This window comes from Triticum aestivum, chromosome 5D (genome assembly GCF_018294505.1).
Source record: "Triticum aestivum cultivar Chinese Spring chromosome 5D, IWGSC CS RefSeq v2.1, whole genome shotgun sequence".
NCBI classification, from domain to species: domain Eukaryota; kingdom Viridiplantae; phylum Streptophyta; class Magnoliopsida; order Poales; family Poaceae; genus Triticum; species Triticum aestivum.
The window spans coordinates 552,448,276-552,465,246 of record NC_057808.1 but is presented as its reverse complement, the minus strand read 5'-3'; the positions used below and the strand labels follow the sequence as shown (position 1 = coordinate 552,465,246).

The following is a 16,971-nucleotide window of genomic DNA, read 5'->3' as shown; positions in this document are numbered from 1 at the left end:
TATGAGAATTTCCATTGATGAATGCAAAGAAAGAACCGCTAGGATGCGTGCTAAGAAAGATTGCTTTGTAAAAGCGTGTTCTTCTAGTTTTCATGATAATAGGGATGAAGATCTAAAAGTGATTGATGTGTCTCCTATTAAATCTTTGTTAGCCAATATGAATCTTGATAATGATGGGACTGGAGATGAGTCAACTTTAGTTAAAAGGCGTCCCAATAATTCGGAGTTTTTAGATCTTGATGCAAAAATTGGTAAAAGTGGGATTGAAGAGGTCAAAACTTTACATAGCGATGAACCCACTATTTTGGATTTCAAGGAATTTAATTATGATAATTGTTCTTTAATAGATTGTATTTCCTTGTTGCAATCCGTGCTAAATTCTCCTCATGCTTATAGTCAAAATAAGGCTTTTACTAAACATATCGTTGATGCTTTAATGCAATCTTATGAAGAAAAGCTTGAATTGGAAGTTTCTATCCCTAGAAAACTTTATGATGAGTGGGAACCTACTATTAAAATTAAAATTAAAGATCATGAGTGCTATGCTTTATGTGATTTGGGTGCTAGTGTTTCCACGATTCCAAAAACTTTGTGTGATGTGTTAGGTTTCCGTGAATTTGATGATTGTTCTTTAAACTTGCACCTTGCGGATTCCACCATTAAGAAACCTATGGGAGGGATTAATGATGTTCTTATTGTTGCAAATAGGAATTATGTGCCCATAGATTTTATTGTTCTTGATATAGATTCCAATCCTACATGTCCTATTATTCTTGGTAGACCTTTCCTTAGAACGATTGGTGCAATTATTGATATGAAGGAAGGGAATATTAGGGGAAAGGCATGGAGCACTTTACTAGGAAGAAAATTAAAGTACCTTATGAATCTATTATGAGAGACACTTATGGATTGCATGCTAAAGATGATGATACCTAGATCTATCCTTGTTTTTGGGAACTTGAGGGACCAAATGTATGCGAAAAAATCTTGAGGGACCAATTTTATGCCTAGCTAGGGGCGTTAAACAATAGCACTTGTTGGGAGGCAACCCAATTTTATTTTTGTTTCTTGATTTTTCGTTCTGTTTAGTAATAAATAATTCATCTAGCCTCTGGTTAGATGTGGTTTTATGTTTTAATTAGTGTTTGTGCCAAGTAAAACCTATAGGATCTTCTTGGGTGATAATTATTTGGTCTTGCTGAAAAAGTCAGAAACTTTCTGCTCACGAAAACAATTGTTAAAAATCACCAGAACGTGATAAAATACTGATTCCAATTGCAGTAAATCAATAATCAAATTGTCTAGGTCTTCCTATTTTGGTAGATTTGTTTGTGTTCAGGAAGTTTGCGTATGATACAGATTACTACAGACTGTTCTGTTTTGACAGATTCTGTTTATCGTGTGTTGTTTGCTTATTTTGATGAATCTATGGCTCGTATCGGAGGTTATGAACCATAGAGAAGTTGGAATACAGTAGGTTTAACACCAATATAAATAAATAATGAGTTCGTTACAGTACCTTAAAGTGGTTGTTTGTTTTCTTTCGCTAACGGAGCTCATGAGATTTTCTGTTGAGTTTTGTGTTGTGAAGTTTTCAAGTTTTTGGGTAAAGATTTGTGGATTATGGAACAAGGAGTTGCAAGAGCCTAAGTTTGGGGATGCCCAAGGCACCCCAAGGTAAAATCTAAGGACAACCAAAATCCTAAGCTTGGGGATGCCCCGGAAGGCATCCCCTCTTTCGTCTTCGTCCATCGATAACTTTACTTGATGCTATATTTTTATTCACCACATGATATGTGGTTATCTTGGAGCGTCTTGTATGATTTGAGTCTTTGCTTTTTAGTTTACCACAATCATCCTTGCTGTACACACCTTTTGGGAGAGACACACATGAATCAGAATTTATTAGAATACTCTATGTGCTTCACTTATATTTTTTGAGCTAAATAATTTTGCTCTAGTGCTTCACTTATATCTTTTTAGAGCACGGTGGTGGATTTATTTTATAGAAATTATTGATCTCTCATGCTTCACTTATATTATTTTGAGAGTCCTCTAGAACATCATGGTAATTTGCTTTGGCTATAAAATTAGTCCTAAAATGATAGGCATCCAAGATGGATATAATAAAAAACTTTCATATAAGTGTGTTGAATACTAAGAGAAGTTTGATACTTGATGATTGTTTTGAGATATGGAGATAGTGATATTAAAGTTGTGCTAGTTGAGTAGTTGTGAATTTGAGGAATACTTGTGTTGAAGTTTGCAAGTCCCATAGCATGCACGTATGGTAAACGTTGTGTAACAAATTTGAAACATGAGGTGTTCTTTGATTGTCATCCTTTATGTGGAGGTCGGGATCGCGCGATGGTTAACTCCTATCAACCCTTCCCCTAGGAGCATGCGCGTAGTGCTTGGTTTATGATGACTTGTAGATTTTTGCAATAAGTATATGAGTTCTTTATGACTAATGTTGAGTCCATGGATTATAAGCACTCTCACCCTTCCATCATTGCTAGCCTCTTCGGTACCGTGCATTGCCCTTTCTCACCTTGAGAGTTGGTGCAAACTTCGCCGGTGCATCCAAACCCCGTGATATGATACGCTCTATCACACATAAACCTCCTTATATCTTCCTCAAAACAGCCACCATACCTACCTATCATGGAATTTCCATAGCCATTCCGAGATATATTGCCATGCAACTTTCCACCGTTCCGTTTATTATGACACGCTTCATGATTGTCATATTACCTTGCATGATCATGTAGTTGACACCGTATTTGTGGCAAAGCCACCATGCATATTATTTTATACATGTCACTCTTGATTCATTGCCCATCCCGGTACACTGCCTGCGGCATTCATATAGAGTCATATTTTATTCTAGTATCGAGTTGTAATCATTGAGTTGTAAATAAATAGAAGTGTGATGATCATCATTAATAGAGCATTGTCCCAAATAAAAAAAGAAGAAGAAAGGCCAAATAAAAAAAGGAAGGCCCAAAAAAGAGAAAAAAAAAGAAAAAAAAGAAAGAAATAAAAAGGGGCAATGCTACTATCCTTTTTCCACACTTGTGCTTCAAAGTAGCACCATGATCTTTATGATAGAGAGTCTCTTGTTTTGTCACTTTCATATACTAGTGGGAATTTTTCATTATAGAACTTGGCTTGTATATTCCAACAATGGGCTTCCTCAAATGCCCTAGGTCTTCGTGAGCAAGCAAGTTGGATGCACACCCACTTAGTTTCTTTTGTTGAGCTTTCATACATTTATAGCTCTAGTGCATCCGTTGCATGGCAATCCCTAATCCTTGCATTCACATCAATTGATGGGCATCTCCCTAGCCTATTGATTAGGCGCATCAATGTGAGACTTTCTCCTTTTTTGTCTTCTCCACATAACTCCCATCATATTATTCTATTCCACCCATAGTGCTATATCCATGGCTCACGCTCATGTATTGCGTGAAAGTTGAAAGAAGTTTGAAAATTCTAAAGTATTAAACAATTGCTTGGCTGAAACCGGGGTTGTGCGTGATGAGAGCATTCTTGTGTGACGAAGATGGAACATAGCCAAACTATATGATTTTGTAGGGATAAACTTTCTTTGGCCATGTTATTTTGAGAAGACATAATTGCTTAGTAAGTATGCTTGAAGTATTATTATTTTTATGTCAATATTAAACTTTTGTCTTGAATCTTTCGGATCTGAACATTCATGCCACAATAAAGAAAAATTACATTGAAGAGTATGCTAGGTAGCATTCCACATCAAAAATTCTGTTTTTATCATTTACCTACTCGAGGACGAGCAGGAATTGAGCTTGGGGATGCTGGATACGTCTCCAGCGTATCTAGAATTTTTTATTGTTCCATGCTATTATATTATCTGTTTTGGATGTTTAATGGGCTTTATTATACACTTTTATATTATTTTTGGGACTAACCTACTAACCCAAGGCCCAGTGCAAATTGATGTTTTTTGAAATATTTCAGTGTTTCGCATAAAAGGAATATCAAACGGAATCCAAACGGAATGAAACCTTTGGGAACGTCATTTTTGGAACAAACGTGATCCAGAGGACTTGGAGTGGACGTCAAGAAACGAACGAGGAGGCCACGAGGCAGGGAGGCGCGCCTGCCCCCCTAGGCGTGCCCCCACCCTCGTGGGCCCCACGTAGCTCCACCGACCTACTTCTTCCTCCTATATATATCGACGTACCCCGAAAACATCTAGGAGCACCACGAAACCCTATTTCCACCGCCGCAACCTTCTGTACCCGTGAGATCCCATCTTGGGGCCTTTTCCGGCGCTCCGCCGGAGGGGGAATCGGTCGTAGAGGGCTTCTACATCAACACCATAGCCTCTTCGATGATGTGTGAGTAGTTTACCTCAGACCTTCGGGTCCATAGTTATTAGCTAGATGGCTTCTTCTCTCCCTTTGGATCTCAATACAAAGTTCTCCTCATCTTCTTGGAGATCTATTCGATGTAATTCTTTTGCGGTGTGTTTGTCGAGATCCAATGAATTGTGGGTTTATGATCAAGATTATCTATGAACAATATTTTAATCTCCTCTGAATTCTTTTATGTATGATTGGTTATCTATGCAAGTCTCTTCGAATTATCAGTTTGGTTTGGCCTACAAGATTGATCTTTCTTGCAATGGGGGAAGTGCTTAGCTTTGGGTTCAACCATGTGGTGCTTGATTCCAGTGACAAAAAGGGAAACGACACGTATTGTATTGTTGCCATCGAGGATAAAAATATGGGGTTTATATCATATTGCTTGAGTTTATCCCTCTACATCATGTCATCTTGCCTAATGCGTTACTCTGTTCTTATGAACTTAATACTCTGGATGCATGCTGGATACCGATCGATGTGTGGAGTAATAGTAGTAGATGCAGGCAGGAGTCGGTCTACTTGTCACGGACGTGGTGCCTATATACATGATCATGCCTAGATATTCTCATAATTATGCACTTTTCTATCAATTGCTCGATAGTAATTTGTTCACCCACCGTAATACTTATCTATCTTGAGAGAAGCCACTAGTGAAACCTATGGCCCCCGGGTCTATTTTCCATCATATAAGTTTCCGATCTATTTTATTTTGCAATCTTTACTTTTCAATCTATACAACAGAAATACCAAAAATTATTATCTTATTATCTCTGTCAGATCTCACTTTTGCAAGTGGCCGTGAAGGGATTGACAACCCCTTTATCGCGTTGGTTGCAAGGTTCTTATTTGTTTGTGCAGGTATAAGGCGACTTGCGTGTGGCCTCCTACTGGATTGATTCTCAAAGGAAATACTTACGCTACTTTGCTGCATCACCCTTTCCTCTTCAAGGGAAAAACCAACGCAAGCTCAAGAGGTAGCACACACTGGTCAGAGCTTGAAGTACCATGGAATCCAATTGTCATGCCAGATATCTGTATCCTCGGCCGAGCCAATCCGCTTCACTAGTCCCAGTTTAAACATGTCCCTCCCTTCAACTATTGAACGCCAAACCTATGACGGATTCTTTCCCACCGCCGCTTCAAGGATCGAGGATGTGGGGTAGTAGACCGCCTTCAGTATCCGGGCACTAAGAGAGTTGGGTTCTTGAAGAAGACGCCAAGCTTGCCTTGCAAGCAAGGCCAAGTTGAAAAGCTCAATATCGCGGAACCCCATGCCTCCCATGAATTTGAGCTGTGACATAACTTCCCAAGAGACCCAGGCGGTCTTCCTTTCACCATTCTTTGATCCCCACCAAAACTTCCGCACGAGACCGTTAATATGTTGACACAAGCCCCTTGGCAGTTTGAAACATGACATGGAGTACGTGGGAATTGCTTGAGCAACAAACTTGATGAGCACTTCCTTTCCTCCAACTGAAAGCGCCTTCTCCATCCAGCCCTGGACTTGCTTCCAAATCATGTCCTTAAGGTACTTGAATGACCCCTCCTTTGCTCTCCCCATGTCGGCAGGGAGGCCAAGGTACTTATCGGATAGCTTCTCATCCTAGACTGCAAGAATTTGTTTGACCTCCTGCCTTAAGGTTTCCGAACAGCCCATAAATATTGAAGATTTGTCCTTGTTTATTCACTGCCCTGAAGCGGCACAATATCTGTGTAGCAGGAGATCCACTCTGTTTGCCATCTCAGGTGTAGCGTCAAAAAATAGAAGGCTATCATCAGCAAAAAGGAGGTGATTTACCTGGGGGGCACCCGCTGCCGCCGTAAGAATAAGTATGGCAGTATCGGATCACCCTGTCTTAGACCTCGAGAAGGCCTAAATTCCTCTTGCTTCCCTCTGTTAAAGATGACCGAGAACGAGACAGATGTGACACACCTCATCACTATCTCTGTGAAACGTGGGATGATCCCTAACTTAAGCATAACTCTCTTTAGATAGTTCCACTCGAGTCTATCATAAGCTTTCATCATATCAAGTTTTAGGGCACAAAATTTGTTGCCCTTCAGCTTCTTCCTCTTCATATAATGCAGGCATTCATAGGCCGAGATGAAATTGTCAGTAATGAGACGTCCTGGTACAAATGATGACTGTTCCTCAGAGATGATGTCGGGGAGAATGAGCTTGAACTGGTTAGCCAAAACCTTTGACACGATCTTGAAGATCACATTGCAGAGGCTAATCGGTCAAGACTGTGCTAAATTTTTTGGACTAGCAATCTTGGGAATAAGTACGATGAACATTTTGTTTATCTCCTCCAGGGAATCCTCTCCATTAAGAAATCAAAGCACCATATCAGTAACCTCATCACCACACAACTCCCAATGCCGCTGAAAAATATGTGCTGGGAAGCCGTCAGGCCCTGGAGCCTTTGTGGGAAACATCTGGAACAAAGCCAATTTTACATCAGCCTTGCTATACCGAGCATTAAGCGTGGTGTTCATTGCAACATCAACCTTGGTTGGGGTGTGAGATAGAACTTCCTCAATCCCAACCGTGCTCTCTGTAGCATACAGATTACTGTAGAAATTTGTGGCCATATCCGCCATCAACACGCTGCAGCTCAACTATACGATTCTTTGCTTTACGGGCGCTGGCTTTGCGGTGGAAAAATTTCGTGTTGCTATCGCCTTCCGCTAGCCATTGGATGTGTGCCCGCTGGCGCCACATAATTTCCTCTCGTAAACATAACTCCACCATCCGGGTTTCTACCCTGTCTTCCTCGGCAGACGGCCCTGTTCGATTTGGGAGCGAGCGCAACAACTGAAGTTGTTGCCATAGAGATCGCAGTTCCGCCAGGACCGCACCAAAGGTGGTGCGACCCCATCGTTGCAGACGACCCGCGACGGTAGCCAACTTATCTGACAATGCTGAAATGGTCTGGGCTCGTCCGGCTGAGGTCCAGGCATCAGCAAGAACATCCCCAAACCTTGAATCTCGTTCCCACATGCACTCATAGCGGAACTGTTTTTATTTCGCACGTACACTTGTATCAACAAGTTCGGTAACCAGAAGTATAGGACAGTGATCTGACTTTGCCACTGTGAGGTGCTCGATAGTAGCAAAAGGGAAAAGAGTCGACCAACAAGCCAAAGCCAAGGCTCTGTCAAGACGAGCGCGGTAATAATGCCCCCTGCGACCTTCTTCTCCCACGTCCAGTCCAACCCACGGTACCCCAGGTCGGCAAGTCCGCATACATCGACTACTTCTCGGAATGCTTCAATTTGTGCACTATCACGTGCATTAGGGCCATGTTGCTCGTTCGGCCTGAGGATCTCGTTGAAATCTCCAATGCACATCCATGGGAAGGAGCTCTCTCCGCTCAGCCTCTTCATGGTATCCCATGTCTTGTATCGAAGACTTCGGGTTGCTTCACCATAAAAGCATGACAGTCTCCACTGGTTCTTACCCGGTTCTGTGACCCAGGCATCCACATGATACTCAGAAAAGTTCTTTATTGCAACATCCAAGGGATTTTTCCAAAAGATACAAATTCCACCACTGCGGCCACTACTACCAACTCCAAAACTAAAATCATAGCCTAAAGAAAAACGAAGACCTTCAACACGACTCTTTTGCAACTGAGTTTCAACTAAACACAAGATAGCAGGCGAACTGATCTCCACTAAGTCGCGGAGCTCTCGAACTGTCGCGGGATCGCCAATCCCATGACAATTCCAACTTAGGATTTTCATTGGGCCTGGCGGTGCCCCGGCTCGGATCCCGCCAATAATGCCATCTTATTCTTGCTCTGCTTCGTTGGTGATTCTGATTTCCTTGCCTTCTTTGCGTCTCTGGGAGAGACATATGCTGGAGGGAGTGGCGGGACAACCACTAGGGCTTGTTTATCAACCAGTGGTGGTGTACTATTTGCTCCAGACCCCTGTGTCGTACCATTCAAGTGCAGATCATGGTCAGACGGGATATCAGACAAGGCAAAATTCAGATTTCTGCGTGCCGTAGGATATCCTACTCCATGCTCCTCCTCCATTGTAGCTGCTGGTTTTAGTGGGCTTGTGACGTCTTCCCCATCCTCCGCTTCCTCATCCAGTCCGGCCTCTTGGGATGACCATTTTCATGGTGATCTTGGACGAGCCGGGGGGACCCCCCTGCCTGTCCTTCCTCTGCCTCGACCCCCTGAACGGCTACCTCGTGGGACACGGCCTCCCCCTTGCTGCTCTGGTACTGTCTCCCTTCTCTGTGCTAGCATCCATCTTCCCCACTGCTTGTCTTTAGCCTCCCAAACTCCATCTCCACACTCCTCATGGTTATGACCCATGAAGCCACAAACTTGACAAAAGTAAGGGATTTTCTCGTACTTGACAGGGAGGAACTTCCTTCCTTCTCCCGCAATATTCAGCGGCGTCACCCTTGTAAGAGGTTTGTTCACCAGAAACCTTGCTCGTACTCTGACATAGTCTCCCTCGTAGAAGAGCCTTGGAGAGGGTTGAGTTTCCTTAACCCGACCAATGTGTCGTGCCAGTTGATCCATTACCTCAGTTTTCCTGTACAGCTCTGGTATATTGTGAATCTAAGCCCAAACATAAAGGCCATCAAAAACATAGGAGGTTGGTTCCTGCTTGCCGTCGTAGTCTTCAATGAGCATCCCCATCCCTCTAAACAGCCACGGTCCTCCATGGACCACCTTCTTCCAATCCCCAAGCAAAACATCTGGAAGATATAAAGATTCTCTCCAGCCTCTCTATACTTGGGCACATGCGCTAGTCCCCATATTGACTTCATGGTTTCAAACATCGCCGATGAGCTAAAGATTCGGGTCGTGTTTACCTTCCCGGTCACCAACCACCTTGCATCCGCTTCGTATTTCTTCAGATCCTCCTCCCCCACAACCACGTTATCCAACTCATCATCCTGAAGATCCAGGTGTTGCAGCATCTCCTCCAGATTCTTCCCCATACATCCCGTAGTAGACGAACCCGCCTGAGCCGCCATCTAGGGTTTGCCCCTTCGACTGCGTGCCAACTACTGATGAGCCGTGCGATCCTCTCTGAGAACACACCACAGGCCAGGCAAATAGTTTGGCCGAGGGCGGACCTGCGATAGGCCATGATCTCTAGGCGGCAATGGAGACGCCGCCAGAGGCGAAAACCCTAAACTAGAGGGTAGAAGATCTCGGGTTTTTGCGGTGCAAGTCGAAAATACACAGGGAGTACATAGAGAGTTATAGGTGGGCTTAGATCTCTCGTGGGTTGTTCCAAAATTTTCAACACGTCAAGCAAATTTTGGCAACGACGTGATTATCTCAAGGGGGGCCAAATCCTATTTGCCGCTTATCGCAACAAATAATCTACCAATCGCACAGATTTCACCAGGAGAGCGACTAACCGGACTGGCCCATTTTGCTAACGTGGGAAGATTTTAACTGTAAATTTTCCAGGTCTTCAGAACGTTCTAGAATGTTTGCCTTAGTTTTTTCTTTCTTTTTCTACACCTGTGTTTACCTTTTTCTTCTTATTTTCCCCCTTTTCTTTCCTTTTTTTGTTTCCTTTTATTTTCAGAAAAAGGTTCTCAAATTCTAAAAAATGTGCACTTTTAATTCAATTAATTATTTGAATTGGGGAACATTTTCAGTATTCCAGAACATTTTAAATTAGAGAACATCTTTCAAATTTTGAGATTGTTTTTCAATGTGCGCATTTTGTACTCGAGAACATTTATTAATTTAAGAGCATATTTTTCAAACATTTTTTAAGTTCGCGGCCATCTTTACCTTAAATTTTTTATATTTAAGAGGTGTAACTGTCTATTTTTTTTTTCAAAGCCAGCAAGAAAAATCCAAGGTGGGGAAGTTGTTGGATGCGGCGGTTGTGCCTGGTGTCGTACGACCGGAAAATGGGCGGCGGCGGCTAGGGCAGCGAGGAGTGGGAAACGAGTGAGGAGGGGAGGCGGGCCAGGGAGAGGACAAGGGCGGGCGTCGTGCGCGTCCGCGCCTTCTTAACGCTGGCGCAAAATCAACTCGGGCCGGAAATGGGACGGCCCATAATACCACTACATCAGATTACCCTCCTCCCCCCTGCACATCGCTCTGCTTCGAGTGTTACTCAAAAAAAAAAATCACTCTGCTTCAAGTTCGACCACGACTAGACAGTCGGCCATGCTTCTTCCTCCCAGCAGCATACCACCACCTCCTCCTCCGGTACTCCGCTCACCGCGCGCGCCTCCATCTTTACGCACGGTATCCTCCTCTCCTCCTCGCCTTCCTCGATCTGCAATGGTGTTAGTCTCAGCGCCTTCTACTCCAGTGCCCACAACCTGTTTGTCGAATTGCTTGCTATAGTCCGGCTGGCCAACACAACACTAGTTTTGTGGCCGCAAGCCCGCAAGCGCTTCTGGATGCCGCTATGGTCTGAACTGGGCATGACCATGAACTCTTGGGAGCCGGCCAGCTCTGTTCTAGTGTGCTCCTACTGATGAATGTGTTACTTTCATTCAGACACTGCTTAACTGAAGATGCTTTCTAGTTTGCGTTGTCCGACACTGTTCGTGATTACAACACAGATTACCTACTTTGCAATCTTTGATCGATCATGCTAACGAGTCAAGTGTATGTTCATCTCCACCTTCTTCCATCTCATGTGCCAATCCAAAGTTTCTTTAGTCTCGCAGGAATCACCCAGCCGGCATGTCATAGCACATTGTGACACTTCATGGAACAAGCCAAGAATATCTTAAACTGAGGCTACACTTGCTGAACCTTCAGGAGCTTCCCAATATGGTTTTGCCCCTCTGGTTCAGGCACTGGAATCAACTGCAGCCGAAGACGTGTCTTGCTTTCACTTCCCTGGACACAACCAAGGGAAAGCTGTTCCATCTTCATTGTCGAACCTAATTGGCACGGGGGCGTTTTTGCATGACTTGCCCGAGCTACCTGAGCTGGATGACCTCTTCTACCCTAAGGGTGTGATTTTGGATGCTCAGAACCGGGCAGCTCAACTGTTTGGATCATCTAAGATGTGGTTCCTAGTCAACAGGCGTACCTGTGGAATCCAGGCCGCTGTGATGGGCACCTGCTGCCCCGGTGACTACATCGTTGTGCCTCGAAACTGTCACATTTCAGTGATCTCTGCCCTGATTCTGTCAGGTGATGTGCCCAAGTACAGTTCTATGTGAGACATTACTGGTGTGTTACGCCGCCACTGAACGAACTCCAGAAGGATGGGAAGAAAGTAGGTGTTGTTCTTGTTACTTCACCGACCTACCATGGCATATGCAGCGATGTGCAAGGTATCGTCGATGTTTGCCATCCCTTACATTTCGGTTATAGTTGACTTGACGAGGCTCATGATGCGCACTTCAGGTTCCATGACAGTTTTCCAAGCACGGCGATTGAGCAAGGTGCTGACTTGGCTGTGAATCAATGCACAAGGTTCTGAGCTCTCTTACACAGTCCTCGATGCTTCACATGGCTGGAGGTCTGGTTGATGCAGATAAAGTGAGCCACTGCATTCAGTTGCTCCAAAGCTCAAGCCCGAGTTACCTCCTACTGTCGTCTTTAGATGCTGCAAGAGCTCAGTTGAGTGAGAATGGAAAATATTTTGATGACTCGGTGGCGATGGCTTTAGAAACAAAAGATCAACTGATGGTAATCCCAGGAGTATCTGTCCTGGACTTGCCATGCTTCGCTTCTGACTTCCCTGCCATTTATCCTTAGCGTATCACACTAAGTGCTTCAGATCTACATTTATCTGGATACGAAGCAGACGACATTTTGGAAGAGCCTCAAATTGTATCTGAGCTTGTTGGAACACAGGCGGGGACAATTGCAGTTAACTTAGGGACCAGAAGGCAAGATGTTCAAAAGCTTGTACAGTGTGCAAAGCATGTATCAGAAAAATATTTCCTCAATGAACGATTACGGTTGCAAGCAACGTTTTACAACTTTTATGTTGTGTTTTATTTATGAAACAGTTATCTACTAAGAGTTATTGTATTCGACAACCTTTTCTGTCGGGAACAAGTGCAGAATATTAGAATTACCAAAATTTTGTTCAAAAGGTTAAGCAAAGTTTGCTACAAGTTATTCGCAAAAAAAAAAGTTCGCTACAAGTTAAAATAGATAGGATTTCTGTATGAGTATCTGCAAATGCAAATTCAAAAAAATAATGTCTGGGCCCAGGTTCGAACTGGGGACCTTTAGTGTGTGAGACTAACATGATAAGAGCATCTACAGCCGGGCGCCCCAAACCCGCCTTATACGCCCGGGCGGGCCGCCCGGTCACTGACCGGTCACGATTTCTGACCCCAAGCGGCCCCCTCAAACGCCCGGGCTGACCGGCACCCCTCATATCCAGCCCAAATATGGGGCGGATATGGGGGCGCCCGGACACGTCCGCCACATAAGACTGACGAAGGGGTCTCACACGGACTCGCCCGGAAAACCAGCGGTCCGACGGACGCCTCCTCCGTCGCCGTGGTGTGAACGCCGCGTGGCGTTGCTCCGGCTCGCCGCCCGAGAGCAAATCCGCCTGTTTAACCCGGCCTGAGTCCCGCAACCCTAGTCCATCCACCTCCCTCCCCCCCCCCCCCCCCCCCCCCGTGCCGCCAGTCCGAGGCCATCCACCTCCTCCCTCTCCCGCTCCGACGCTCTGCCCACGCTCCGGCACTCCGCCATGGTTCGGAGAAAGATCACCTACTATGCAATGCCATGGGCGGATCTGGGCCCCAGGCAGCCCAGGCCATTGCGTGGGGCGTTGGAATTTTCCTCAGCCCATATTTAAAAAAAGAATAAGGTTTGGCCTGGGGCGCAGCCCACTTGTAAGCCCAGCCATTGCCTGCTTTGCTGCCACACGAACAGAGCCGGTCTGGACAAACCAGACGCCCCCGACCAGGACGAACCCTAGGATTGGCCCTCCTCTGCCCGCCGCCGCCCGAGGAATCTCCGGCCACCGGAATCCCTTCTCTCCTCCGTCCGGCGGATCGGCTCCACCGTCCTTCCCAAATCCTTGCCTCCGAGCTTCCCCTTTCTCCTCCGCGCCTTACGTCGCCCCCGACAACCGAGGTCACTGATGCCGTCGTCCTCGCCTACAACGCCGCCGCCCGAACCTCCTCTCTTCCCACGCCGCCCACCGCCTTGAGCCCCTGATCACTTCAGACGCCGCTGGCCCGCCTGCTTCACCTCCGAATCCAAGGTAGCGCCATCACCATCATTTCTTAGTTATGCTGCTGATCTAGCTGGTTTCCCTGGAGTGAAGTTTAGAAGTTTTTGCGCTGACCACTAGTTCTTAAGGACATGTATAAGATCAAATATATATACTTGGTTTTGAACTTCGAAAGGAAGCTCAAATTTTTGTTTCTAGATGCCACTGTAAATTGTTTTTGTTCCCAGATGCCATTGTAAACTGTTTGATGATGATTTTCGTTGCTAGATGTCAATGTTGTTGCTTGATGCTACATTGCCACTGTTTGTTAGATGTGGAAACTGATTTAGACATCTAGTATTTTTTGTTTATATGTAATATTACAGGAAGTCAAGATGAGTAAACGAAACAAGACACTGAATTCTTTTTTTCAAGTTATGCTGCTGATCTATGGAGTAAATGGGTATGTGTTTGACACCAGTACCTTTGCTCGTATTGTATGTGTGTGTGTGTGTGTGTTATTGTAGCCTTGTAGGTGTATTTTCTTATAGTTTTATATATTAATCATGCTCCCTTGTCTTATGTAGGTATCTCGGAAAACAAGGGGAGGTGATTGAGAGATTCATGGCAGTTGAGCATGTTCCTGATTGAGGAACAAAATGAGTGATGATTGGATGAATCATAGAATGGTATGTTACATTGAGCGAGATGCATGTGTTAGTATTGAAGAATGAAAGGTCATCAAGCGATTTCAAGGTTATCGCACACGCAAAGGCCTTTTGCCTCGTCCGACGTAAGTTTTCACTTTTGCATTTGTTATTAACTAGTTTTACCTGCTATATTATGCATTGATTTGCATTTCAAAATATATGATTGAAGGTTTAGCTTCTTCTACTATTGAAGATGTAGTCATGGGAGGCTCAGGTCAACCAATCCTTTGATTTGGTATCAATCGTTTGTATCATCTATGTATGCTATATATTGTCTTTTGATTTGTCTCGCTTTATTAGTTGACCCATCATGGAACAAATGTTGCCATTGAATATTATGTATGGTTTTTTATTAGTTATGCAACATAGATTGACTTTTGTATGACTTGAAACTGAATTTTTTTGGGGTCGTTTTTAGCCCTTAGTTTCTCGCCTGGGGCGTCAGCGAATCCTGGGTCCGCCATTGCGCAATGCTCACACCGGAGCGCCGCTACAAGATCTGGCATGAGATCCGGGCAAGACAAGTCGCGTGCGCCGCCCGCATCACTGTCGGGCTGCCTCCGGACTCGCCGGAGCCGGACGAGGAGGAGCAGCCGGGGAAGAGGAGGAGTAGCTGGCTTCGATGGAGGTGGAGGAGGCGGAGCAGCTAGAGCAACAGTTGCTAGGCTTCAACATGGAGCAGGTGGCGGCGGAGTTCGCCGTCACCCAGTCCGACGAGATGGTGGAGCAGCAGGCCATCCTGAAGTCCATCCAGGATGAGGCCTATGTGAAGGCCAACCCGGCGTTCCTCCAGCAGAAGCAGGCGGCGTCCGACGCACTCTTCGCCGAAGCCGGCGCGGAGATAGCGAAGGAGGAGGCCGGAGCCAAGCAGCCGGAGGAGCCAGAGCTGCAACTGCCGCCAATGCTGCCGGAGTCGGGCACGGAGATTGTCGATATCTCCGACGATGAGTAGCTAGGTGATCGACGTAGTATGTAGGTTTATTTCGTTTGCATGTCTTTGTATGGATTTAAAAATCTAGAATGAGATGTTCTGCAACTAGTCAAATTTGAGGCATGCCCGATCACTGTCCGCAGACGCGCCCTCCGCGTGCGTTTGAGGGGCCATATTTGACATATCCGACTATAGATGCTCTAACCTACTACACCACCCAGACCTATCCGTCAAGCAATTGCCGGTTTTGTATTTATTCAGAAGTAGGCTTAGTTTGGCAGAGGTGCAACGGAAGAAAAACATATCACATGCCCGTAACCCAAATAATCATGAGTCAAGAAACCAATAGATCCATGTTCTTTATTTCAACATGACATCCCATCTTGTTGTCATTTGTCCGTCGTTGCATTCTCGCATACGATGATATAGTGCTTATAAAACCACGATGCACTTGAATGTGTTCAATCGTAAGCCGTCTCTCTCATGGCATAAGATGAGATTTTTCTCTTGCTACATTTATTTCGTCTCCAATTTTTTGGGCAGATGCTACCCATCATCCGACTGATCCTCCCACGTTATAAGTCGCCTTGTGCACCGTCCGATGTGAGGCTTCACAGTCGCTAGATTCTTTCACACACGCCTCGCAGGACCCCTCGACCCGTGCTCTCCCCGCTCGCAACTACTGGCAGTCGTCGCATCCAATAGCCTTGGCAGACGGTGCAGCGCGACCCTTATTCGTCAGAGCTCAAGACAACGCAATGATGCTTCGTTACAGCTCCAGACCAGCACGCCTCCCTCGGCGACGCTACAAGGAGCTCCATCACGACACCGCACACCCCGTGATGCTTCGTCGCACCACCGACGACCCCCGATGTTGCTCCATTGCAGCTCGCGTCACTGCACCTCGCCGCCCGGTGATGCTCCGTCGCAGCACCGACGCCCCGCATCGCTGCACCATGCCGACCGGTGATGCTCCTACGCATCACCGAAGGCCGCAGACAGTGTTGTGACGCTGGAAGACAGTCTATGCGACATCTACAGTTGGTTCCCAGCGACTAGCGTGGGGAGGAAGCCGCCTCTGCAGTTGCTTTCAGTCTGAGATTGTGCGACGCAGCCGCGTCCGCGTCTTAGGTTGTTCCCGGCGGTGGTAGAGTGAGTCAATGGCGTCTGCAATTGGTTCCCAGCAGCTAGCGGTAGGAGTCATTCGCCTCTGCGGGAGGTTCCCATTGGAGGTGAAGGGAGGCAACGGAGGTAGTAGGAGGTACCCGACACAGGTAGAGGAAGGCAACGGAGTCCTCCTGTCTGACGCCGCGCGTACCTCCTCCAAGCTCCTGGTGTGCATACCTAGTTTGATGATCTACATGTATTTCATCCTCCAGGCTCCAGGCACACTCCGCCTTGGATGGCCGCCGAGCTCCACTACCTTCTCCTTTGCCATTCCGTCTCCGCCGCCTTCCTGCTTCGCCACGACGATCGTAATTCTAAATATACTAAACCAAGCGAGGATTCTTTGGTGTGGTTGTTTTGAATTTTTTTACTGCCTTAAGTCAATCAATCAGGGATTAACACGTGTTATTATTGGGGGATTTGGAGGGGTAGCTACTCGGATGCATCTAGCGATTTTTGGTGGGGGCGTTGGATGTTGACTGGATTGACGGGCGTTGATTCGTTTCTTTTATACTATATCGGAGCTGCTAAAAATCAGTCGACTCTCAGTCGACGCCTCAACCTTTGGATCCTTGTTGCTTTAAGATTCGCGCAGCTCAGT

The 16,971-nt window shown here is 45.8% G+C and overlaps 1 protein-coding gene and 1 pseudogene across 4 annotated transcripts; both read left to right on the top strand.

Moving 5' to 3' along the window:
- The first annotated feature begins 10,534 nt into the window (after nt 1–10,534).
- LOC123126163 (arginine decarboxylase-like) lies at nt 10,535–12,425 on the top strand (annotated as a pseudogene).
- Nucleotides 12,426–13,245: 820 nt separating this feature from the next.
- On the top strand, nt 13,246–15,522 carry LOC123126162 (uncharacterized). 4 transcript variants are annotated; one of them, XR_006461583.1, is made up of 3 exons: nt 13,246–13,613; nt 13,949–14,025; nt 14,150–15,522. XR_006461583.1 is itself a non-coding variant. In XM_044546549.1 (3 exons), the coding sequence occupies exon 3, from the start codon at nt 14,895–14,897 to the stop codon at nt 15,222–15,224; it is 330 nt and encodes a 109-aa protein (XP_044402484.1). In that variant the 5' UTR covers nt 13,246–14,025; nt 14,150–14,355; nt 14,442–14,894; the 3' UTR covers nt 15,225–15,522. The 4 variants fall into 4 exon arrangements, 3 of the variants coding, with proteins under 3 accessions (XP_044402484.1, XP_044402486.1, XP_044402485.1); XM_044546549.1 differs by having other exon boundaries at nt 13,246–14,025; nt 14,150–14,355; nt 14,442–15,522; XM_044546551.1 differs by having other exon boundaries at nt 13,246–14,025; nt 14,150–14,355; nt 14,691–15,521.
- Nucleotides 15,523–16,971: the final 1,449 nt, after the last annotated feature.

Coding starts and splice junctions, on each gene's coding strand:
- LOC123126162 (XM_044546549.1), top strand. CDS start 14,895: ATGGAGGTGGAGGAGGCGGAGCAGCTAGAGCAACAGTTGCTAGGCTTC.